Source organism: Solea senegalensis, linkage group LG6 (genome assembly GCF_019176455.1).
Source record: "Solea senegalensis isolate Sse05_10M linkage group LG6, IFAPA_SoseM_1, whole genome shotgun sequence".
Lineage (NCBI taxonomy): Eukaryota > Metazoa > Chordata > Actinopteri > Pleuronectiformes > Soleidae > Solea > Solea senegalensis.
Window position 1 is genome coordinate 8,197,364 of NC_058026.1, and position 26,194 is coordinate 8,223,557.

The 26,194-nt window shown below is 40.9% G+C and overlaps 1 protein-coding gene across 1 annotated transcript; it reads left to right on the forward strand.

Annotated features, from left to right (window-relative positions):
* Positions 1-594: 594 nt before the first annotated feature.
* Positions 595-24,214, forward strand: LOC122770949 (sarcalumenin-like). Its single transcript, XM_044028185.1, has 9 exons — positions 595-652; positions 6,429-7,032; positions 7,421-7,776; positions 9,661-9,762; positions 10,433-10,528; positions 11,845-11,961; positions 21,500-21,733; positions 22,314-22,663; positions 22,976-24,214. Exons 1-9 carry the CDS (start codon positions 595-597, stop codon positions 23,474-23,476), a joined length of 2,418 nt encoding a protein of 805 aa, XP_043884120.1. The 3' UTR covers positions 23,477-24,214.
* The last annotated feature ends 1,980 nt before the right edge of the window (positions 24,215-26,194 follow it).

Below are 26,194 nucleotides of genomic sequence, written 5' to 3' on the forward strand. Positions count from 1 at the left end.
ATTTGTCCTGTTATCCTTTTTTTTGGTGACAAGCATTTTTATATATATTTTTGTGTGATTTTTTTTTTTTTTTTCTCCATCAGTCCAGGTCGATGAGAAGCTGTTATATTTTGTTAATAAAAAAAAAACTTGGGTAAAAAGGCCTTTGTAAAGATGAAAAAATAAATAAAAATTTGTACTTTTTTATTACACCTCCGCTGTTTGCCGTTTATTATTTTGCACAAGACATTAACCCATCCCGTCCAGCAGGTGGTGATATTGAGCAGCTCGGTATTGAACAGAGACATACTGGAAAATCCTTTTAATCTTATCTGTCATGTTATGAATGGATAATTTAAGGTAAGAACTGCAGATGTTCACTTTTGCAAACTCCCTTTTTTTTTTAAATAATGAAAACAGCAACGCTACAACATATCCATCCTGTCTCCTCCTGTTTTGACTGCACTCGACATTAACCACACAGTTGTTGTGACACACAATGTCTGATATGGGTGCAGTTGCTGTGCCCCCACCCCCTCTGGCATGCCCTCTGACCTTCAGCCGGAGCAGTATATATAACCCGCATGGATGAAGGAACAGCTCCTGGCAGTCGAAATGAAGTCCCCGGTGTCTGCGTGCTGCCTGTTCTCTCTGCTGATCCTGTCTGCTGCAGGTATTTATGACGAGAGGGCAAGTGAAGTATTCACTAGCTCTATTATTAATTGCATTTATGTGTTATTTCAACACAGTTGTGTGCACTGAAAAAAGAAAAGATTGACAAACTTAAAAAGCATTACTTCATTTGGTAACAAATGAATGAAGACAATTTCTTAATTGTAGTTTGATTTGATCTATTTCGTGGTCACCGAGTGAAGTAAACTGAAATGCTGCTCCACTGTATTTAGATATCATGCTTTGCTTGACTGAGGACAAAGACTGTAGGACATCATTAATGCTCCAAATGTTGTTACGTCCCAGAGGTCATGACTATGTTCCATTTATTACCAATGCTGTGGAGCTTATGTTGAGCTTATGCCATTTGCTTTGCACAACAGTTACTCAGTGTGCCGTAGCCTTTTCATGGCTGTTGTGTTGAAGCAGATTGACAGACGGCTATACACAGAGCAGTATACTACATGTGTGAGGTTATTGGTTGCACATGTGTAAATGGAAGGGCCTGAGCTGCGACATGACACCAGCTGATGGAAACTGTCCTGCCTGCTGCTTGTTCCCTCTGTCCTGGAGACAAAATCACAGCGGCGGCACAGACGGATTAACTTGGACTCTCCACAAAGAGTCGCAACCTGAGCTGCAGCCAAAGCTATAAAACTGGTTGCAGTTCATTTTCCCCACTCATTGTCTCCAGAGTTGTACCGTGCTTTCATAGCAGTTTCCTGCATGCATGTAACCGCACTTGTCTGAGCTTTTGGCATTTTACAGTCACTTGAGGTGTTTTTAGGAACATGGGAAATTCGGTGACACAGCCGGTGACGTACTCATTGAAGTTCAGACATAATAACTGTTGCTTGTTTCCAAAATGGTTTCAGGATATTGACTTTTGACACTTAAAGTAGAGAAATACCCTTGTCTGCCCTTGTGCTGACTCATTTTACTGTCTCACATCGTCACCAGATACTGTAGCCACCAATGCCGTACCCTTAAACACGTTTATTTTAAAGACTCTCGTGTAAACACCAGCAAGCACGGGTTGCTCGTGCATTAATACAAACGTTTCACCTGACATTTTGAAACAATAAGACAATCACAGAGACGTTTGTGAGCACAGTTTCACTTCACATTTAGGCCACAGCTGCATGTGATGTCTCAATAAAGCCTCATCACTCCCTCTGTGCTCCGTCTGCAGAGCTGCTAATCTGTTGTTCCAGTGTGCCGGGGATGTCCCGGCTAAAACAGGCATGAGAGCTCAGCAGACGGCATGTGGGACCAGACTGCAGTAGCCCAACAGTCGGGCTTGTTAAAAAGTTACATAACTAAATGATGAAGTGCTTTTCAATGTCACTGTTATTGGGAATAGTGGCAGAGCGCTCCTCGAAAGATATGCGTGAACGTGAGTCTTGGAGAGGGCGAAAGTTGATGTGAAATGGAAATTCGCAATTCATTTGAGAAGGTGCTGATATAAATGCAGATCTTAATCCCCCTCCCCCATAAATAGGCCAGAACTTACTGCCGCTTGCATGTTTGATACATGCAAATAATACAGATATAAGCATCAATAAAAGAATGAATCGGAAATAAATCTGTGCGACGATAAAAAGAACAAACAACAAATGAAGAACTTGTCTGAATCAGAATCGCTTGTTTTGTCTAAGTACACATCAGACATTAAAAGAAATGAAAAAAAAAAGGGTTTAAAAGGGGAAATGTGCATGTACGTAAGCATATGATGTGATCGTTCATTTGGTCTAAAATACCCAGGAGCTTGTGCATGTCATCACTCCCAGTGCAAATCCATTCAGTGTTCCTGGTCTCTGAAAAGATCCAGGGTCATGCACAGCTGCACGCTGTTGCAGGAATGTGAGCAATAGTGCAGCAGAGCTGCAGCCCGGCCTCATGACAGTCACAGGGAGGAGAGGAGCGTCACCCCCCTCTCTGAAAATAGAGTGGAATCATCTCTCCTTCTTTTCACCCACTGACTCATTGTGGGACTATTTCCGTCTCAAAGAGGTACCATCCAGCACCCAGGCACCTGTCCCACTCTGTCCCCATGACACTGTGCTCTACACAGGCTTCACTGCAGCAACAGCAGAGAGTCCTGGAGAGAGGAACCACCTTACACTCGAGCCCTGTTCACCTGCTCGGCAAAGCAACTATCTAATTGGCCAATCAGCTGAAGTTTCAACTGAGCATCAGAATACGGGAATTGATTTAAGTGACTTTGAATGTGGCATGGACTCTTGCATTCGCGACCCAGTCAGAACAAGGGTCTTTCTGCATGGAGTTTGGATGTTCTCCCCCATGTGTGCGTGGGTTTCCTCCCACAGTCCAAAAACATGCAGTTTTGTGAATTAGGTCAATTGGACACTAAATTGACCGCAGGTGTGAGTGTGAGATTGGATGGTTCTTTGTCTTTGGCCCTGTGTTGGTGATGTCAGCTGGGATTGGCACCAGCGACCGTCCTGTGGAGGATAAAGTGGTAGAAGATGAGCGGGTGACTGAGGCATAGTTGTTTCAATTCTTCATCCTAATCTTTGTCCTGTGAACCTGAAACGTGGCTCGTGCTCAAATCCCAGTTTACCATGTCGGTGTGCTCAAAGTGTAGCTGAGGCACATGAGAATGTTTGCAGGCGTTTAGTCATAAAAAACTAACGTGTTTGACCTGATGGTGGCGCTAGAGGAAAAGTTAAGGGATTCCCAAACTGAATTATCCTGCCCTCAATTTATCCTGACGGGGGAATTGAATGTGCGCACCAAATTTGAACGGAAATTCATCCAACGATTAGGTTTCCTCTACTGTTTTGTTTCACACGGTTGTGAATCGCTTCCCTCTTCATGATGCTGACGTCTCAGAAACTATCACAATATTATCTTCACATGTATTGCGTCTCATTTTTTCCCCTCCTCCACTGGCATATCTTTTTTTTTTATCCCGTTTTCCTAATTTTGTTAGCTGTAATTCAATTTGGCCACTGCACCAGCCCAGCAGAAAATGATCTCTGTAGTTTATCTTCATAACTATCTCACGGCATGCAGCGCTGGGGGAGAAACCAATGAACTAAATTTATCTTCTAAGACCTTGAGTTTATATAATTCATGTGAATGGCAATTGTTTTAAACCCAGTGTTGTCTGCTCTTTCAGCAGTGAGTAAGACATAGGGCAGTTACAGTATGATATCAATCAAAGTGTAGCTGCTTCTGACGTAAGCTAATTTACCTCATCATCAGGTAAAACAGTGACAAACTAGTAAACTCTGACCTTTCTTCACTCTCTCACCTCAGAATCTTGACCAGTGGCCTTCTCTTTGTGTTACAACACACACAGTCTTACTGTCCTTCTCAGCAAACCCTTAGATAAACGCACTGATTTATTGATACCCACAGAACACAAAATATCTGGCTCATATTTAAGTACGTCAGTTACAGCAACAGAGAACAATTCAAGATTCCTTAATTGTTATTTTCGTTATATACTCCCATGCATGAGAAGATTAAAAGACATAAAAGAACAGTGCCATTCAAAATCAGATGGCAATCATAGCAAAATAGTTTTAATCACTTTAAAATGCATGACTTAATCATTTGTCTCTAATGATTTGATGATTTCAAGACGTTAACTCCTCAGCCAGTGAAGTATCAAAAGTATTGCAATCCATTGTTGTCTGCCATGACCACGTTATTACTAGTAAGGAATATCTCAAAGCACAAAATATAACAGAACAAGAACTTTAATTAATCATTTTCTTTTTGTGGCGTAATCAACACGGAACGCGCTCATGGAATGGAACCTTGCAGCTTTCGGTCGCCAATGCTGGCGAGGCCTTTAGCAGGTGATAAGCCAACGAAGCCTCCAGTTACACAAGTGACAAGCAAAACGATGATGGGAACAATGTTTATCTGCTATGTGATTCAGGACCTTAACATGGCAGAATGGAACCGTCATGGAGGATTGTACAGGAACAGGAGAGTACACGGAGTCCCGCTAAAATCACAGAATACTTCATTGAGTGTGTGTGTGGACTCTATCGATCTATCATGAGCTTCTTTCTTTCTTTCTTTCTTTCAGTTCCCCCTATCCATCATCCACCCAGATTAAATCTTGGTTTATCTGACACTTGGGTTTTACTTTGTTGAACGAATCACAAAGATGTAATAATGAAGAGTTCTGAAACCAGGTAGTCATGATTTCGTAGTTTCATGCAAACCTAAAGCTAAATAGGTGCAATAAGGGTAAATCTTCAGCTGATGGTACGTTTCTTGTTTTGCTACTGCAAGCGGCAGAAGCAATTGCAATTTCTTGGGAATTTAATTGCACATAAAGCTACTGGAAATTGAATTCATTTAAGATAAATTCTTATCAACAATACCTCCCTTAGTTTAAAAAAAATGTGTTGATAAAAACGATTTGTCTTTGTCGCCGCATATTTCACGCAGAGCTCTGAAACTCGCTTTGCTCCTCACGCTCAGCACAAGACAAGCGACAGCAGACAATCTCAGTTAGCATATTAACATACAAGCGGTCATTTGCTGGGCAAGTACAAGAGCCGCACTCTTTAGCCCTGTGCGTAACTTGAAGCGCACACTTACATTTAGCTGCCTGATATCACTGTGTGCCACCATGCGTCCCTCTGTCGTAACACATCACAGGCGGTTATAATTAAACAGAGGTCATGACCTTGTGCTCCTCACACTCTGCCCACGGGGCTGTGAAGGCCGTCTATTAATGTACAGTACATGCACACAGGTGTAACACACCTGCTTCAGCCATGACAGCTTTTGAAGCCATAGTGACCATTAGACACCGTCGATGTCTGTTCATGTGATCGGAGCTCTGCTGTGTTTTATTAACCTAAACCAGAAGTCTTTGGTTGTGCCCTTTAGGAAGTATTATGTCAATAAAAAATAAATTAAATTAATTAATATGTTTTGTAAAATAAAGGCTATATTATATCATATATTAGTCACACTCGTACCGCTAAGCACAAAAAGTGTGCTACATTGAAGAGTTGTGGTGTTTGAATCTATACTTAAAAGAAACAAACATTCAAGTGAATTTGTTTCAGTCTATTGAATTAAATAAAAACACAACACTAGTAATATGTACTGTATATCCCCGGCTCAGCTGTCTTATTGCTGATCGTGTACACAACTGTCCTCTCTACAGTGGCCTCAAATAGTCCATGCCACGGTGTCACCATTCAAGGGGCTGACATGTGAGTCTTCATTCTGGGATGTGCTGAACATTTCACCTGCTCTGTTTGAACCAGTGACACTGTGCAATCTGATCAGTGAGAAACACAGGACATATGTTTCGCTGGGTTTTCTGCTTTCTGTAGAAAACATCTCATCTACCGTTTCAGTTGTTGGTCAGGCGTGTGTTTGTGTCATGGTATAATTGCTTTAAAATTACAATTATTTGTTTTTTTAAGTCTTCGAATAAATCTTTTACAGGCAATGGCTTTGCTTTATGGAGGCCGCCATCATGTGCCACCATGTTTCTATCAAAACAAACAAATTAACCAGCTTTTTTATGTAAATGAAGAAGAACAAAGTAGTTCATGTGCTTGGGTAAGGGAGGGGTGAGCTCTCCATGTGTTGCAGTCTGACATCTCACCATTTCACCCATTCCAAAACAATGGGCATTCAGCGATCCAGGATGCAATTTTTGTACAATTTTACATCAAGATCTGTTTCTTGTCTTGACATATAACTGATGCCAACCTGTGTGGGAGTCACAACATGTTTAAATGTCTTCTGTTCTATCACCCTCACAGATCTCCTGGCAGGTTCTTCCATCCACGATGAGGAGCCTCTGGTGCAGCTGCACCTCCAGCAGTCAGAGGGAGAACTCTTCTCCTGCGGGTGTGACACATCAGAGGAACACTCCAGTCAGAGCTCCTCCAACGACACCCCGGCCCCAGAGAGGGCCATGTGTCCGCCCTGCACTCCAAAACCAGCTGTGGAAGAAGAAGAAGAGGCAACCTCCACCCCAGAGCAGGTAGAGGAGAAGGAGGAAACAGCCTCCGCTGAGGAGGAGCAGGACGATTCCACTTCCCAGGAGAGGGTAAAAGAGGAGGAGGGAGAAGAAGGAGAGGTGATATCTGAGGAGGAGCTAAGTGCTGAGGAGGAGAAATTAACTGAGGTTGTGTCATCTGAAGAGGAACCAGAGGAGAATACTGAGGCAGAGGAAGATGAAACAGAGGGTACATTATCTAATGAGGAAGAAGAGGGAGTGACTGAACCTCAGGAAGGAGCTGTAGAAGACGAGATGGCTGATGCTGAAGAAGTTTTAGAAACAGTTGAGGAACCAGAAGGTGAAGACACAGAGGAGGACACAAAGGCAGCAGCTGGTGAGGATGAAGACGAGGAGGAGGAGGAGCTGAATGAAGCTGAAGAGGAGGAAGCTGCTGCTGCTGAGGAGGAGGAGGAAGCCGAAGAGGGGGAAGCTGCTGAGGAGGGAGGAGGAGGGAGGAGGAGGAGGAGGAGGAGGAGGAGGAACTGGAGGAAGCAAGAGGGGAATCTGCTGCTGCTGAGGAGGAGGAGGAAGCAAGAGGGGAAGCTGCTGCTGCTGAGGAGGAGGAAGCCAAGAGGAGGAATCTGCTGCTGCTGAGGAGGAGGAGGAACTGGATGAAGCCGAAGAGGAGGAAGCTGCTGCTGCTGAGGATGAAGCTGAGGAGGAAGAGGAGGAACTGGATGAAGCTGAAGAGGAGGAAGCTGCTGCTGCTGCTGCTGCTGCTGAGGATGAAGCTGAAGAGGAGGAAGCTGCTGCTACTGAGGAGGAGGAAGTTGCTGTTGCTAAGGATGAAGCTGAGGAAGAGGAGGAGGTGGAGGAATTGAAGGATGCTGAAGAGGAGGAAGAGGCTGCTGCTGCTGCTGAGGCAGAACTGGAGGAGGTTGCTGTAGCAGATTCTGGACCAGAGGTCACAATAGAATCTGATGCTGAACCTAAGATATATTCTGAACCAGAGAAAGAACCAGAGTCAGAGCCTGAGATTATTCCAGAGCCTGAACCAGCTATGAGTCCTGAGGTGGAGCCAGAACCTGTTGATGTTGTTGAGGGGGAAGCAATGGAGGAGAAAGCTCATGCTGCCCCTGAGGAGTCCTTAGAGTCTGACATCAAAGGTATCAAATAACATCTGAAATTCGGTGTCAAGGTATCGCTCTGTTATTGTAGCGAGTACTCAGGTTTATTTTCAGACATCTTTACAGAGGTAACTTCATTATCTCCACTGACACCACAATCCCTTCAGTCTCTGAGTAAAGCAGGACAGTTGATACACCCCTGTAATCAAGGAAGCATGTATGCTGGTGTCTGGGTGTTGACACCGGCTATAAAAAATGATGGCCGAGTCTTAAAATGAAGATGGTGTCAATATTTACCTCCCACCCAGGAAGTTTCTCTTAACAATGTCCTGTCTACAGTTTGTGGTAAGAATTTACCCACTGATCACAAAAATGAGCACATTTCCAAGAAAGGAATACTATACTATTCTTTTTCCCACAACTTGATGATGGGTGATGCCAAAATCAGTTTGGTGAAAAGTACCAAAATAACCAGCCTCAAACGACAGCACCCTTTCCCTTGTGCTACCAGAGTAATGTACGGTACAGGAGGAGCTAGATCTGAAAGTCGTCATTCTTTTATGAAGTTATTAATATCATTGTTTCACTGGATACGCACGTGACTCATATGGGACGGCAAAGTTCTCTGTCTCGGTCTTGCAGGCATGCTGAACACCTCGAATACGACACTGTGTGTAGCTAAGGAGCAATCAGTAACGACCACTGGTCCAGAAATAAACACACAGAAATAGCAGAGGAAATGAACAGCATGACATAACAGCTGGAGCCGGCACTCGGCCCATACAGTCTGGTCACTCAAACCTAAGGAGGCCATTTACCTGGGCCATCACATTTCATTCATCAGGCGATTGCTTTATCCCTTTGGGAGAAGACGCGCATTCCGTATTACCGTAGCATGATTTTCTTTATATTTTATCAGGGTTCTGCACATTGGAATAATGTTTAACAACATTGTAATGTAACCCTGAGAACACAGTGTGCATTTCTGCTGCTTTTTTCCATTACCATTTTAAAACATACAGTATATACAGAGGCTATAAGAATGTGCAATATATGTATGCTTTTTTCAGCGCAACCTATAGGCAATCCAACTATATAAACACACCTGAACAAAAAGTACTCAAAATGTTTCAAATTGGATTGAATTTGTGAAATACGTCCAAAAAGAAAAGTCTATATTGTGACTTCTGCACAATTATTGCTACTCTCTATCACTACTAAAAATGCGATCTAAAATAGAATCATAACTTTGACTCAGCAACACACAAGACACGTTTATTTTTTAAAGCCTGAATATGTGATCTATAAACACACACCCCCAGGACGTCCATATAAGGAGTTCCCACGGCAATTTACCATTGGGTGCACCTGCGGCACAGATCCGTGCTGCTCGAGCACTAAGGGTTAAATTGTTTTATTCTTGTCCATGGGATGACAAATAGCCTCTTGGCTCAATCTGGCCCATTTTCAGAGATGTTTATGAATGTGCACGGTCCCTGTTTAACTAACCAATAGACAAAAAAAAAACTGTGGTTCATATTGTCAGTATGTGCCATAAAAATGTGAGGAAACTTGTTTTCACAGCGTTTATCTGTCACATATTCAGGCTTTAGAAAAGACAGGGAGTAGTGATAATTGTGCAGAAATCCCAAAATAAAAACGAGCCAAACAAACTTTGAAATGTGACATATTTCCGAATTTGAGTACTTTTTGCTCAGGTGTGTTAATATAGTTGGTGAAAATGTAAAAGATAAGTCACTCTATATTGCACATTCTTATAGACTCTGTATATGCATTTTAATATAGTAAGGTGTGGGGGGAAAAGCAGCCTAAATGCTCTGTGTTCTGTGGATTAACTCTCTTGTGTCTGAGATATATGCATGACATTATAAGCGTAAACTGACAGTCTGATCATCTCACCAGGTCCTAAGGAGGAAGAGGCAACAGGTCCAAAACTGAGGGACCGCTCCCACATCGAGAACACACTTCAGCTGGCCACTTCTGAACCCTCAGCAGAGTTCACGGGTAAGAAACACCTTCACGCCATCGACGTCAAACATCTGACACGAGGAATGTGAATGTCCTGTCCGATGAACGCAAAGAGCACACGTGCACCCAAAACATGCACTGCTGCACTGCACTGCTCACCTTTTTAAATGTGTGTTTTTTGTTTTTTTTTTGCTGCTGCGGAAATGCCTGAAGTCACAGACTGAGATGAAAATGCATGAGTGTTTACAGTTGCTTTGTCAATGAAAAGGAAAAACAGATGTGTTTGAGAGGGGAATGACTGGAGGTTTGAGGCTATTTTCAGAGCTTCTCTGCTGAAACTGTTCTGGAAATTGCTTCAGGATGTCGAGGTCTTGAGGCATTTGTGTGCGTGTGTGTGTGTTTGTCCTCGGCAGGTGATTAATCAGTGCAAATATGTACAAAGTCTGTCTCTTTCCTGTTAAGACTGACTCATTTATGCGAGGCCAAGTACGTGCTGCAGCAGAGCGTGTCTCTTAATTCACCTCAGACTAATTCGATAAACATTCTTTTTTTTTCCCTTGGTAATTCATCACACACTGCCAAAGCGACTGCCGTAATCAGTAATGGTAGCAAGAACATTAATAATCCCCTTTCTTCCCTCTAAATGAATGCTCTGCTTTATATCCCCATTATAACAGTCCACTTCTTCCTCTTTCTCTCTCTTTAGCTGCGATGAAGACGCTTTTGAACAGCTACCACACAGCCATCAAACCAATGGAGGAAGCGTTCAAGTACAACGAGCTGAGGCAACATGAAGTCACAGGTAACGGGTTCCTATTAAAGCTTAAACAACATATGCAATATGGTCAAATATGGCAAAGAGGACATAAATGCTCTATAGGGCGTCAGACACAGGAGAGAAAAAACAAACCTTTAATGATCTGTTTGTTTGTTTTTAACCCTTAGTGCTCACGCGTGCACCGTGGGAATAATGCACAACTCCTTATATGGACGTCCCGGGGGTGTGTGTTTATAGGTCACATATTCAGGCTTTAAAAAATGCATCTACTTGATCTAAAATGAAGTTATGATTCATTTTAGATCATTTTTAGTAGTGACATAAAGGAGCAAAGATTGTGCAGAGGTCACAAAACAGACTTTTTGTTCATAAAAACTTTAAAGCTGTGACGTATTTCCAAATTTCACAAATTCAATCCGATTTTGAGTACTTTTGGGTCAGGTGTGTTTATATAGTTGGTGAAAATTGAAAAATAAAAAAAGTCATCAGATTGCTTCCACGTGCTGAAAAAAATGATAAGACATATATACTATATTCCACATTCTGTATATACTAAAAAAGCAGCCGAAATGGGTTAAATAAAGTGTGTTTCCTGTTCATGTACTATTAATAATCCCTCAACTGCCACAACCAGAAATAAAATACAACTGGAAAATACAAATACAGCAGATACTGCTCCTGCTCTGCTGTCGTTCCGCTCCTTACTATCATTTACTTCTCCAGTTTTCTTTTCAAACAAGTAACATTCGTGAATGAATACACAAGCACACGATCGGCGTCATACTGATGCACGTATCGTTTGTTAAATACAGACTGAACAGTGAAGTCCAAATCAAGTCATTGCCGAGAGGAACGAGGGCCATGAGCTGATGTTACTCAGGCAGCGAGAGAGAGAGAGCGATGCATTGTGAGGTCTGTGTCTGCTGAAAATTAAAAGGGAACATTGTGCTGGCCAGACTCCCAGCAGCTTTGTTCCAGTACTCGAGGGCAGACAGAGTATTAGAGCTCTGGGACATCTTGTGGTAGGGTGTTTAAAAGGCAGCCATTTACACATCAGTGAGTTTAGCACTCTACAATTAAAACCAAAATGTTCTATTCTTTGCAAAACAAAAATCAGGCAACTTCACATCTGTTTTGCTTCAAGGTTTTGGGTTTTTTTTTTTGTGTGCCGTCTTCAGAATTTGGCCTTAAGGTAGCACAGTCATGCTGATTTTGGTGTATCCACTAATTCAAAATCAGTGATCCAATCATTTTGGACATCAAGAGCATTGTATTCAGCAAATAGCATCCTTTGTCTGTGTAAAGCCTTGTTCCCTTTTGCCTCAATCCTTCTCTTGCAGATGGTGAGATCACGTCCAAGCCCATGGTTTTGTTTCTGGGACCCTGGAGTGTCGGCAAGTCGTCCATGATCAACTACCTGCTGGGTCTTCATGGCACACCACAACAGCTCTACACAGGTTCGTACTAAAAAACTCTACTCGTCTGAAAAACAAATGCAAACACTATCCAGTGATGACAAGTGTAAATCAATGGGGCTGTGATGCATAAACCACAAGTTAGTTGTTCATTTGTCGTGTTTATTCACCACGATAACTGATAACTGCACAGCAGTGTTTACAGCATATCCACAAGCGACAACTATAAAAACAAAAGTACATACAACATTTAGAAAGGTTTTTCCAGTGGAATACGAAGTATTTTTTATTTTCGAGCCTTATAGTAAGTCTTTTATATGTACTTTTTGGGGTTTTATTCTATTCTATTTTGTTCTATGAGTGAATGAGCATGTTGTCTAATCCTCCTCTTTTGTTATTTGGGAGTTGGTGTCTGAATCACACATTTTTTATGTAAAGTTTATGCTAATAATGATAATAATAATAATAACAATAATCTACCGTTGAAACGGTTTTCAAGCTACTGTGACATAGTTTGGCAGAAATTGTGAATAACATACTATTTTGCAGCAACTAAACATTAGGAACACATCTGTTCACATGGTAGTTACTGAGGAAGGTTTTTGTGTAACTACATGCTTAACTGGCCAATATTTTAGCATTCACTCAGCAGTAACTCATGCCTAATTATTCATTATTAGGGTTTGAGCACAAGGTGCGTAGAACTGCGTAGAAAATCGTAAGAGTTATTCTTCTTCCAAATGAATCGCTTTTTTAGGCCCTGAACATACCCCAAAACTCACCGATTTTTGCAACCGAATCAGACCTTGTGAAAAATTACGTCTATTAGTGGTTCGGGGAATGCGCGTCAGAAAATTTAAGTGGGCAGAGCCAAAAACTGACACAAAAAAAACTATTTAGTGTTAGTGGCTAGAAGTAAGGAAGTTATGAGATGGAGGCAAGAAGCAGCATCACCATCCACTGTAGCATTCCCTGCTTTAGAGTCCTTTTAGGGTTTGAGTTTTCTGGTTAAGATCAACCAAACACTTGGAGCAGTGTCAAAAGGTGCCAAGTCTACAGTAACAGATCAGTGCAATTCGTTTTAAAAGAATTCCACATCTTTAAGTCCAAAGCGCTAACTTATCAAAATAACACTCATCACAGAATCACTGAAAAAATACAAGTCAACCATAAAGTTAAGAACAAAAGTTTTACTTGATATAAAGAAGGCAATAAATACAAGTTTTCAATGTCTAACATTACAGGCTGAAAGTAGCAGTGTCTGTACACCATCACCATCTACAAGTGATGTGATGTGATTTACACTACAAACCTGTCCATTCCAATCCTTTGTTTCAAAAGGGAGATACATGCATATCATGACAGGCCGAGTCACAAAATCAGATGGATCCTTGTCTGATTTTGGAAACTGCACAGCCACGGTATGCCATTCAGTCAGGATCCGTGGCCAGATTTCCTCACACACAGAGAAGAAGGGGAAAGACGAAATGCCTTACCAAGTTACGAGTCGACTCAATTTACCTAGTTCTCTGTTGTGTGAAGAAGACCCAGCTCATAAAATCTTGACCGATTTAAAAACTGAGCAATTAAATAACTCAAACATCGATGCTGTTGGGTCATGCAGAGAGCTCACAATCTTTTGCATGGTTTCCCAAACATTTAGAGGTCAGGTTACTGACCCCAAGAATGTCAAATTCAATGATTTCTTGTCCTAAACTGATGAACCATTTAGGTAAATTAGATCAAGCATTTAAAAGGTGTTTACATTGTTAGTAGTCTAATGACACTTCTTACCCAACACATGAAGATGCAGTGAATCAGGATACGGCTACCTTTAGCAGATGCAACAGCAGCAGTGGGTGGTGGAAGGCTGCAGGGAGAAAAACATTTGATATGGAGACAAGTTGGAGGAATCATTTAATGCATAGCTCAACAAGAGTTAAAGCAGAGAGAAACTTTAGGGCAAGTCTACAAAAATCAGAGGAGGAACTTCGCCAACACTTCCAAGAGATAGCAGTTTCTCATGCAACCAACCAAGACATTGGGATTAAGCATCTTCCTAATGACTCTACAAGCTGCCTAAATTGTGAAATTTGAAAAAAAGTCTTGGAAAATAGCAGACTAAAGACACTTGCTCGCTGAAATAGCAAGTGTATGGTGAGGTGTTAACCATATGCTCTATCAAAAATCCCACTTTGGGCAAGTCATTAAGTCCTTTCATTTCAACCAGCTGCCAGCTTCACAAATAAGAGGCAAAAGACCACTTGTGTTTACACGTTTACATGATCACTGTTAACCACAAAGCTCCAGACACCAAGTCAATCCAAGAAACAAATCAAATAATGAAAAATAAATTAAAAAGCTGCAGCTGCTCACTCCTGCTAGAAGAGGGTACTTGCACAACAGTCTTTAACATGAAGCCAACGTCTGTCTGATTTCTGTCTGAATTCAGCCCACAGAATAAAGGTTTTATTTCATGTCATCATATCGAAAGATAAAAAGTTAGAACACTTAGCGCAACTTTCACTTAAATATTTCGAGTTGTCTCTCTGCCAGGTTTGTGTCCTCCTAAAGAAAAGAAACGCGCTCTAATCCTGCAACCTACAATCTCATTTTTGAAAGAAACTATGCAGGATAGCCCTGCATCCCTAAGGCGAGTAACACATAGTTTTGCAGGGGGAAGATTAAAAATCCCCTGCTGGGAGGCCTCCCAACATGAAGCGCAAAAAGACTATGAACACAATATGGTTCAACTCCTTTAGAAGGAAATAAACATGGCAGCGTGAGACAAGTCAGCATTAATATTGAAGGCGATTTCAGTTAGCGACTACAAAGGCTGATGGCAGTGCGTAAAGTTTAAGACTTAAACGGATATCAAAAGTGTGCCAACAAATGCCAGATTTAAAGTATATCATAACATTATCCATGGGCTGAAAAACACCTAGAATCTAATGTGACTACACTTGCATATAAATCAAAAGTTTAGCTTCATATTCAAATCAGGAACCAGTTATCTTATCAAAGCAATTACCAGTTAAGAATAAAGGAAGACCTGGTCTAGCTCGTCATAATCAATTACTCCATTTTTACAGCACTTTGAAAGAACTTTAGACAAGCTACAGTAAACTTTGATGCATTTACTACATTTACTGATTCATCAGCTTCCACGTTTGTCAAAAGTCCAAGTTGCAACTATGATAACTGAGATGAAAGAAAAATGTAATATTTAAATTACAGCCATTTCAAAATAAGGTACCACAATTTCCTGCTAAATCAGATGCCTCAAGACTAATCAACTTTAAAATCATCCATTTAAGTTGAGACTAAAAAAAGTGACTAAATCCGACACACAGGACAGACAGAGACCAGACACACAGACAGACAGACAGACAGAACGACACACAAGACAGACAGACCAGTGAGAGAGAGAGACAGACAGAGCAGCAAGAGAGAGAGACAGACAGAACAACGAGAGAGAGACAGTGACACATGCCATGATGGCAGTCTTGGCATGTGTCAGTGTGTAGATAAAGGCCTTTGCACTCAGTAACGCAAAACAAAAAAGATTAGATTATTGAAATGCCATTGTGTCAGGCATTGTAAATGTTTAGATGCAAATTAACATTATAAATTGAGTGGACACGATTTACCCACAAAGATCATGTAGCAAAGGCCTTTAATACTTACCAGAGAGGTAAAAATTCTACCTGTTTTTGAAAGAATTTGAATTTGCTTGTTGTCTAATTGGTGTGCATCTTGTCAGTCTTGCAGCATATATTTTGTTCACCTTTCTGGTGCAGTAAAGTCAATTGGAGTGTTAGTCTTGGTCCAAAGGTCGGATTAACGTCACAGATTAACGTCAGTCGAAGTCAGTCATCTCTCACGCACACACTCCGTAGTCCACACACCCACTCCGTCCACACACCCACACACCCACTCCGTCGTCCACACACCCACACACACTCCGTCGTCCACACACAACTCCGTCCACACCCACACACACAGTACACACACACACTCCGTCCCACACACACTCCGTCTGCGTCACACACACACTCCGTCGTCCCACACACACACTCCGTGCGGTACACACACACACACTCCTGTCACACACGATACACACACACACTCGTCGTACACACACACACTCCGTCGTACACACACACACACACACACACACACACACACACTCACACACACACACTCCGTCACACACTCCGACACACACACACACACACACACTCCGACACACACACCTAATGGCACGGCGGCCAAGCAAGAAAGGAAAAACTGAACTTAACATTTGAAATTTTACCTTAACTAAAACGCAATCTAATTAAGATGGACATGCAGTGATGTCGGTGCTCCTCTTGACTGATGCTAGAAGAAAAGTACAGGTTAGTTCACTTACTGTTCATGGACGCGGAAGGCACCCATGTTTGTCTATGTAAAATGACTATACGCGCAAGGCCAGACGCACAATAACACAAGTATGTCATGAAGGCACGGGCACAGTTAGCGATAATGGCCTACTTGCATTAAGGGACGTATGGCAATACAAAGGCAATGGCAGGGCTGCCATTCAAAGCCAGGTACTGTGTTTGTAGATCACTAGGATCTATTTTAACGTTCTAGGGCTAACGGTAGATTAATGGCCACGATGGAAAAGAGAGAGAAAATAAAATTTTAAAAAAGGCACGGCGGCCAAGAAGTCTAAGCCTTGTGACAGAGTGTACAAGGCACAACATTAATTTTAACTGTACACCAACATCCATTTAAACCTCATTAATATCTGGTCCTCCAACATCACTATATTTTAGTGCTAAAAAAAACAGTTCACTTCCTTTTAGAAGTGAGGAAAGGCAAGAGAGCCAGGACAAATCGGCACGGCGGCCGGAAGAGCGATGGCCCGCGGCCTGTGTGTCACTTACCGTCCTAAGAAACAGTTGGAAAAAAAAGTTGTTAAGGGTACAGTGGCAAGGTAAGAAAACGCCTCCATAGAGAGGCGTGTTCTTACCTTTGCATGTAAATTCTCAGTGTGATTCGGTAGTTAGCTGTGGGCAGCCAGACTAGCAAGTCAGTTGCCAACACTTAAGTACCATCACTTTAAAAAGAAAAACACACACGTTTTCTTTTGTTTATTCCCCTACTCTGCAAAAACCTACCACACATGGGGGCCAAGATGGTAGCCCCCAGAGAAGAAATAAAAAAAATATGGACTCACCCTTTGTAGACAGACCTAAAAAGGAAATGTTAGTGCATTATAACTTATCAAGCATCTAAGCCCTTCAAGACACCATATCTACTTTAATGTGAACTGCTGAACATAATCATATTCTCAGACCATCTTAACTATTCAATCCAGACATCTCAGTCCCACACAACCCAGTCATTCAGAGAGAGAATCTCAAACATCAGTCACCATCGCTCAGCAGTTCCACAAAAATATAACCAACAAGGACCAGATTTCAGAACACCCAATAAAGTGGACAGGAACATACAAAACCAACCTGTGGCAAATGCTCCATGTACAACCCTCAGCTATTTGACAGATGGAAGAAGGAGCAGAGAGAAGAGAAAGAACGTGGCCATGTTGGACAAAGTAGAGAGATGTAGGCACAGCGGCCAAGAAAGAGTGGGGACACAGCGGCCACCCAGAATTAAATCATGACACCTACTATTTGAATATCTTCATGAAGATCAATCTGGGGGAAAAAAAAACAAAAACAAAAAAATGTTAGAGCCCAGTCTCCAGCCTCGACAATGTTCAAGTTCATATTGTTACAGGTGTAAAATATCTAGTTAAGGTGTTCTAGAATGTGTTTGTATGAGGTACAGACATGGTTCACCCAGCCTGGGATATAAAGACTCGCTTTCAGTGAAAACATTGCTGCCAGCACAAACTCTATTCTAACAGTGAAACAAAGACATTAACATAATCACAAGTGATGTAGAATAAAGTTGATTAAGATTTTAGGAATGCCTTTTAAATTCAAGTATCTATGTATGTCTCTCTCTCTCTATATATATACATATATATACACATATATACATATACACACATATATACATATACACACACACACACACATATATACACACACACACACATATACACATATGTGTGTGATTAAATGAATGATATATTGTCATCAATTAAATACGTTATGAAAATTAGCCATAACATTTTTAACGTAGTAAATTATCTCTAAAAGGTGTCACTCACCTTTTTTTGACAGCCTCAGGCTTTTGTATATGGCGGGTCCGACCAGGTCTCCGTGAGCAGGAAGCAGGTTGTTCCTTTAAAAAAAAAGTTTGTATTTTAATGACTACATTAAAAGTTTACAATTATAAAAGACATGTATAACCCTGAATCTGTTTTTAAACATTTAACATAAAAAAAACCAAATAAGTCTTTCCAGTGAAAAACTCAATAGTAATGACAGCGTTCGTACAGCTTTTTAAGAGTAAAATTCAAGCACTTTCAAGATAAAATATCAACTTTTTCAAGGACTCTGACGCTTTAAAAAAAACTCTATATATACATACACATATGACAAATAATCCTCCCTGTTTGCATTCATTTATGTTTTACTGTTGCTCTTTTGCAGATATGGCCACCCAGTTTACATAGCAAGGGAACAATCTTAAATGAATGACAAACACAGGATTTACCAGTAACATTAACAGAGCTCCAGTATCCACTCCAGTATTAACAGAGCTGTGTTATTGTTCAAGTGTGAGGGTAGATCATGCTAAATACTTGACACCTAGAGGTGCTTTAACACTTGTAGAGGATGTTATTCTTTTTTTTCTGATTTTTTTTTTTTTTTTAAAAAAAAACTGCATACATACATATTTTCTGTCCTCTATTGTTCCAGTAAAGTAATATTAAAAATGAAGGAATTTCCTCCACGAGTATAGCAGCCAGCTAAGGTTATTAACATTAATTGTATCTAATGGTAGCCTAAGACTTCTGCACAGTATGTTAAAACGTAAATAATTAATATGTGTGGTGGGAGTGCTGAAAAGACCAAAGTAGCTTCCTGACTAGAATGGACTATATTGCAACAACGTGAACGGTATTTACATAACATTTATTACATTATTTGGACTTTTTAAATAAAAAACTTAATTTTTCTACCGATTAAGGGGTTTTAAAAACCAAAAATTTTGAAGTTATTATGATACTACATGGAACTTAACAAAAAGAACAGAATCCATTAATGAATACACACACACACACACACACACACAAAAATTAATATAAATTATAATTAACAGGATAATAAGATACATGATATAGGATTTTTATAAATATATGTATGTAAATATATTAATATCATTATTATTATACTGTTTAATTTATATAATAAAAATTTTTCAAATTATTGCATTATATTAGTCATATTCCTATTATAAATGTATACATATATCTCATGCTATTCTGTATCCTGAGTTTTAGTAGCCCATTAAAATAAATCACAGGTAAATGAAAATAGAAATTAGTTGCAGCCCCATTTAAACCAATGATTTAACTGCTGTAACCAGACAAAACGGCTGCCAATTCAGATTACTGGCTGACAATGAGGCACAGCTTTAATATTGAGGTAAGGCTAATTTTGATCATATAATTCAGCAAACAGAGTCACCATTAAGATAACTTGACAAAGGTTACTCACCATTCTGGATAGGCCACCAATCTGGACCAGGTCGAACACGCCACCTTGGAGCGCCTTGCTGTGTTTTTAATACAGGAGCTGATGCACGCGGCCACATTTTCGGCGTCTGACGTCACGCCGCGGTAGCTTTCTTTTTTTTCCTCTTCTTTTTTTAAAGTTCCCTCCTTTTTTGAGGTTTTATGGCGGTTGGTGCATTACCGCCACAAGTTCTCTCCTCCCGGAACAGTTTCAGTAGCTAAGCAGCGACACTTTTTTCGCGTCTTTCTTTTCCTTCCACGGCTCGTGCAGCTTCTCTTCAAAGTAACATCACGGAAGTGTTGGCTGGAGGGAGATTATATAAGAAGAGGAGGAGGAAGCAATCAGCGGTCATCAGCTGATTGAAAACCACCTGCGTGAAGACGAGCAGGTGTGCTGTGTGGCGGTTGGCAAACAACGATTGGGTGCATTACCGCCACCATCTGGTTCGGAGTGTGGATCGAAATGTTCATCTAACTGAACTATTACTTAAAAGTAAAAATAATAAAATAAATAATAATTATATATATACATACTACAAAACACATAAAAACTACCATCTATATATGCATACATATACATACACCTATACTCACACACACACACACACACACACACTATATCCTCCCAATCAATCATGTGGTTTTAAGAAACTGAAGTAATATCTTGCAACACTCACTCAGGTTCTTCCGCAATACATCTACCAACTCCAATTCCTCATAAATGTCTCTCAATATTTTAATCATTACTTCTGTCTCCCTTTGGTATTTCTGACATTGTGTTCTAACATTATGAATGGATTCCTCCTGCCCACAGTGATCACATATATTAGTATTGTTTTTATTGATGAGAAATAATGCGTTGTTCAATTCTGTATGGCTAAATCTGATCCTCGATATTATATTTTCCTCTCTCCTGCTTCTTTCCGTGTGCCTAGCCGCTCTCACTTTTCTTTGGATACTGTAAAACCATCTTCCTCTCCTCTCCTCCTCCCATTGTTTTTGCCATCTCTCCTTTACTTTTTGCTTAATTTTATTGCTAAATCTGTATTATTATGTCCTGTTGTTGCTTTTGCCACCTTGTCTGCTATTTCGTTCCCTTTAACCCCACTGTGTGCTGATACCCATAAACATATTACGTTGTTACTTTATTCAGTAACTAATAATGTAATGTGTTGTTTTTTTTAAATTCAGTAACTCCGTTTCCGTTACTAAACGCTGCATTACTACGTTCCTTTTGGTGAGGTTTTATGACAGCACACAGTGAAAAAAAAGCACTTGTCGCCCTCTAGCGTCCCACACATAATCAAACACGCACCACGAAGAGGACTGGACAGGTCAGGGGATTTTGGCCATTTTGCACCAATGGTATTTGTCCTACAGCTTTTGTGTGATCACCTTCAGACTTGGTGTGGTCACTGTGGACAGGTTCAGGAGCTTACAATGCTTATGGTTAGTAAAAATGCCACATGGCGTACGAGAACAGGGCCGGCAAAGTTGGCGAAAATTTCAAAGTTCTCGCGACACACAAAGAAACTCTTATAACTTCGTAATGGAAGGTCCGATCTCAACCAAACTTGCAATGATCGATGATGGGCCAATGCTGAAGACCTCTATGTAAAAACTGTACATTTTGAAAACAGCGCCTCTTGGTGGTGGCACCAGCCCATGCTAAAGATAATGTGGTGCTGATGTGCCAAAAAGATGTAGTGTTTCTTTTGTTTCTTGTATTTGTGAAATTAAAATTAAAACCAATTAAAATGTAACTTCACGAAATGCTCCACGTTTCTCATCTTGACGCAGGTGGTTGCAGCTGATCATCTGAGATTTTGCTTAAATAGTTATTATGACTTGATTAAATAAATAATCTCATGCGTCCACCAGGTGCCGAGCCCACCACCTCTGAGTACACCGTCATAACGCATGGTGAGAAGTTTCGGACCATAGAGGGCATTGTTATGGCGGCAGACAGCTCACGGTCTTTCTCTCCACTGGAGAGGTTTGGCCAAGGCTTCCTGGAGCGGCTGGTGGGCATCGAGATGCCACACAAGCTGCTGGAGAGGGTGACCTTCGTGGACACACCCGGCATCATCGAAAACAGGAAGCAGCAGGAAAGAGGTGAGTGTTACCTGTGGTGAATGTCTCCATGTCAGTGATGGTTCAGCTGTTTTGAAGTGTGCTTGTATGAGGTACCAACCAATGTTATCATAGTTAACGAAAACTAACGAAATAATGAAAACTAAAATTGAAAAAACATTTTTGCCAACTGAAATCAAAATGAAAAACGATAACTAACTGAAACTGAATGGTTTGTTTATAAAATTAACTGAAACAAACTAAAATTGTAGTGAAAATGTGCTTTTTGAGTCTTGCATACGCCATATTACAAAAACCCATAGAAAACATATTCTTAAGATAGCGTAGACTTAAGCTGCCATACATTTTATTTGGTGAACCTTTTGTTAAATGGCGAGCGCAAGCTTCTGCTAATCCTCAGCACAGTGTGACAGGACAGTCAGTGTGGCGTGTTTCCATTTTTGTATAGTACCAAAATACAATATAATATAATCGGTACCCTTCCCTTGGGAGTAATGGGTAATGGTACGGTGTGGGTGAAGCTAAACCCATGACAACCAGCTGATTGAACGACAGAAAACCTGAACTCCACACACACACAAACATTCCTCCTCTCCCTTAGGTTACCCGTACAATGAGGTATGCCAGTGGTTCATCGATCGAGCCGATCTGATCTTCCTGGTGTTTGACCCCACCAAGCTGGACGTGGGTGGCGAGCTGGAGATGCTTTTCACGCAGATGAAGGGCCGCGAGTCCCAGATCCGCCTCATCCTCAACAAGGCCGACAGTCTCACCACACAGGACCTGATGAGGGTCTACGGGGCCCTGTTCTGGAGCATGGCACCACTAATCAACGTAACGGAGCCGCCTCGGGTTTACGTCAGCTCCTTCTGGCCTCAGGACTATGCTGCGGACACCAGCCGAGAGCTCTTCATGAAGGAGGAGAGCTCTCTGCTCGAGGACCTTAACCAGGTACAAAAACATTGATGAGTGTGCTTTATTATAAGTGTGCTTCTCTGTTTCTCTCTCGCTTAACCCTCAGTGCTTAGGTGCACCATGGTAAATTGACGTTTATATTAGACCGTTTTTCTTTTATTTTTGTTCATAAACTTTGAACTGTGACGTAGATTTAAATTTCCAAATCTGATGGCCTAGGTTGTGCTGAAATAAAGGATGTAGGACACTCTTTATTGCACATTCTTATAGCCAATGTATATACTGTACGTTTGAACACAGAAGTGCTCAGGGTTAATATGTTCCTTTTTTCTCTTTTTCTTCTTGCAGGTGATCGAGAACCAGATGGAGAACAAGATCGCTTTCATCCGCCAGCATGGCATCCGTGTGCGCATCCATGCCCTGCTGGTGGACCGCTACCTCCAGACCTACTACGACAAGCTGGGCTGGTTCAGCGACCCCTACGAAGTGTTCCAAGACATTGTCAATGACCCAGACAAGTACTACATCTTCAAGTCCATCCTGGCCAAGACCAACGTCAGCAAGTTCGATCTGCCCAACAAGGAGGCCTACCAGGACTTCTTTGGCGTGAACCCCATTTCCAGCTTCAAGCAGCTCTCCTCCCACTGCAGCTGGTCCGGCGGCTGCCTGCTGGAGAAGATCGAGAAGGCCATCTCGCACGAGCTCCCAGCTCTGCTCAGCGGCATCAGCAAGACTATGGTCGCGCCTGCCCCAACTAAACCCGTACCAACAACCCCTCCACCTCTCCCTGGCACCTGTGATGGTCCCAGTTGTGAAGAGAAACCCAAGAATCGTTGGAGGAGGCAGTGAGCTGGAGGAGGAGGAACAGAGGAGGCAGATGGTGGTGGCAGCAGCAGCAGCCACAGGGTCTTTCTGTTATCCCCACATGTTGTGACTTCCAAGAGTGGATGTGGGGAGACTGAACAGAGAATGGGAGAGAAAAGAGTGTGAAATGTAAAAAGATAACGTGGCAAGCAGACTTGGGTCAGATAGTATTTAACAATGTGTATTTTATCTGTAAGATTGACCATTTCCACAGTGGGACACTTGTGGTATGTTTAGATGTTAGAAAAAGTTGACACGTACTTTTCTATGACTGTATAATGATCTGCGACACATTGTACACTGTCGTGTATGACAGCTAGTACTTGTGTAGGTGCAAAGAAACAAAGGAAAGAGTGTGAGTATTTTTGACTACAGTGTGTGACTAAAAAGTGTGTGAAGAGTTGACTTTTTCTTGTTGTCTGAGAGACTCTTTGATCTCAGAAAAAATAAATAAATAAAGCCTTTATTTCCACAGGAGTGATGGTGATACAGTATATTACTGAAATCTAAGAATGGTCGTTGTATTATTTTATGTTTTTTTTGTCTGTTTTCAAGTTTGTACATTATTTATTCAAGTGTCTTTCCTTAGACATAAACACAGAAGATCTAAAAATGCTCTTACGTCATCTGTGTCGTTTGCAAAGTCTGACGAATCTGTCGAATCTGCTGTGGGCACACACTGTATTTCCAGCGGTGGAACAATAAAAAGAGGAGAGAGGGGAATTCTCTGTGTGTTTTTATTCAGCAGTGAATCAACCACTATTGTTATCTTCTGTGAATAGTCGACAGGTATTTTCATCTAAACTCCATTATTGCTGGGATTGTTACTTAGACACATCTTTATTCAAATTGTATTTATCTTAATTATTAATTTTTTTCCTATTATATCGTTTATACGTTTCCAAAACTTTATGTTAGACATATGTTATGACATCCATATTAAAAGAACAAGAAAGGTGGATTTAACGTTTAATTTAAACGAAAAAATAAAAATCAGCAATTCAATTTAACTTCAGCCTGTGCAGAAGCCAAGAAAATACAGTTGTTTCTTTACTGTATTATACTGTATTTTCCGTACGTCTCTGCCTGTGTACAGCTTCATAAAGTAAAGTAAAAGCCCCATTACAGGAAAAAAATAACATCTGTTGGTTAAATATCTCCTGCATGCAGTGACTAGAAACAGCCACGGGGAGGCGTCTTTATTCAATCAGAGTGACTGAGAAGGCGGGTGCCTGCAATGCCGCAGGCAGTAGTTTCAGGCACCAGCAGTTTCAGGCGGTTACCGCTTTGTCTTAACAGCGCCACCTGTTGGACACGACGGCATATAGCGCTTTAATTATCATGGCTCCAGCAGAGCAGTTAATGCCGGATTGACGACGTGAAAAGAGGTATGAATGCTTGAATTACACGAGGAACTTTGTGTTAGCTGTTCTAAGGGTACTCAAACTACTTTGTTATAAAGTTCAAAACGGTCATTTAACGAATTAAAAAAGTGTTTACCAAACCAGAGTTTCTGGTTATTTGTTGATATAGAACATGTACATTGTTATTTGAGATGATTAAATATTTGGTTATTTGGTGGCTCTTTCTGGTTAAAACGGGAGGGAAAACGAGTTTTCTCATTTACAAAGGTGTGTAAACTATGAATGTATAATGAAGATCAGAGATTACAATATTCAAAAGTTCGATGTTTAGCTTTGGGATTTGTATTAGTCAGTTACAGTATTTAGATCTATTCTGTCGGCTTGCATGTCAAATGCTGTTGTGTGCTGTATAGCCTTCTTTGTTTGTTTGGTTTTCATTTCTTTTTCTTCTGTCTCCAGCAAAGAAAAGGTGTGGAATGCCTGTGTTCCTAATGTTCAGGGAACCCTGTTGATTTGTTTGTTTCAGTTCTATCCATGTGTTTGTGTTACTGTAAAAAAAATAAAATAACAATAAAACAAATGCATGAACATTTGGAGTGCTAAAGTCATTATGTTCACAGTCACGTAAAATGAAAAAAAAAGTCATTCTAAATTTCATAGCTTATGATTTTTGACTTGACCTGAAAATGAGGTAATTATGAGGATTATTACACAAATCTGGGCACATTAGTATTAGTATTTGAGTGAAATAAACCTTTAAATATATAAAGAAAGTAGTAACGCACAACGTAGTATTTGCCTGTTAATAAACCTTCAAAATCATGGAGTTGGTGATTGGGTGGAATAACCCTTTACAAAAAAATGCTGCAGTTTCTAGACCGTCGTTAGGTGGCGCAAACGGTAGTCGCCTGAAACTACTGTCTCCGGCATTGAAGGCACATTCTATTGGAGTGACTGCTTAACAGTGAATGGTACAAAAAAGTTGTATGTCTTTATAACAGCTGCATTTATTAGTGGAAAATCTCCATGACCATATGATTAAAAAAAATATGACAGGAGTCTATAGAGAGAAGAAGCCCCACAGAGTTAAAGAGACAACAAAAATCTAAAAATGACTGGTAAATAAATGGATTTACAGGTAAGTTTTACAACGTAAGGTTGAGCAAAACAGTTCAGGATGTTCTGGATGAAGAATCGTATAAATTATGAATTCAGAAGATGACTCAAAGAAATGCTGCTTAATTTGCTTACAAACTTCCTTGTGTTTGTCAGCTGATGGACTAAATGGCCGCCTGTTATCACATCTCAGCTTGAAACCATGTACTGTAAAAGTTTACAG

Excerpts from the sequence above, each read along its gene's own strand:
- LOC122770949 (XM_044028185.1), top strand. The coding sequence starts at position 595 with ATGAAGTCCCCGGTGTCTGCGTGCTGCCTGTTCTCTCTGCTGATCCTG. Across the intron at positions 10,529-11,844 it reads GAGGCAACATGAAGTCACAG|ATGGTGAGATCACGTCCAAG; the intron begins GTAACGGGTTCC and ends CTTCTCTTGCAG. Across the intron at positions 22,664-22,975 it reads TGCTCGAGGACCTTAACCAG|GTGATCGAGAACCAGATGGA; the intron begins GTACAAAAACAT and ends TTCTTCTTGCAG.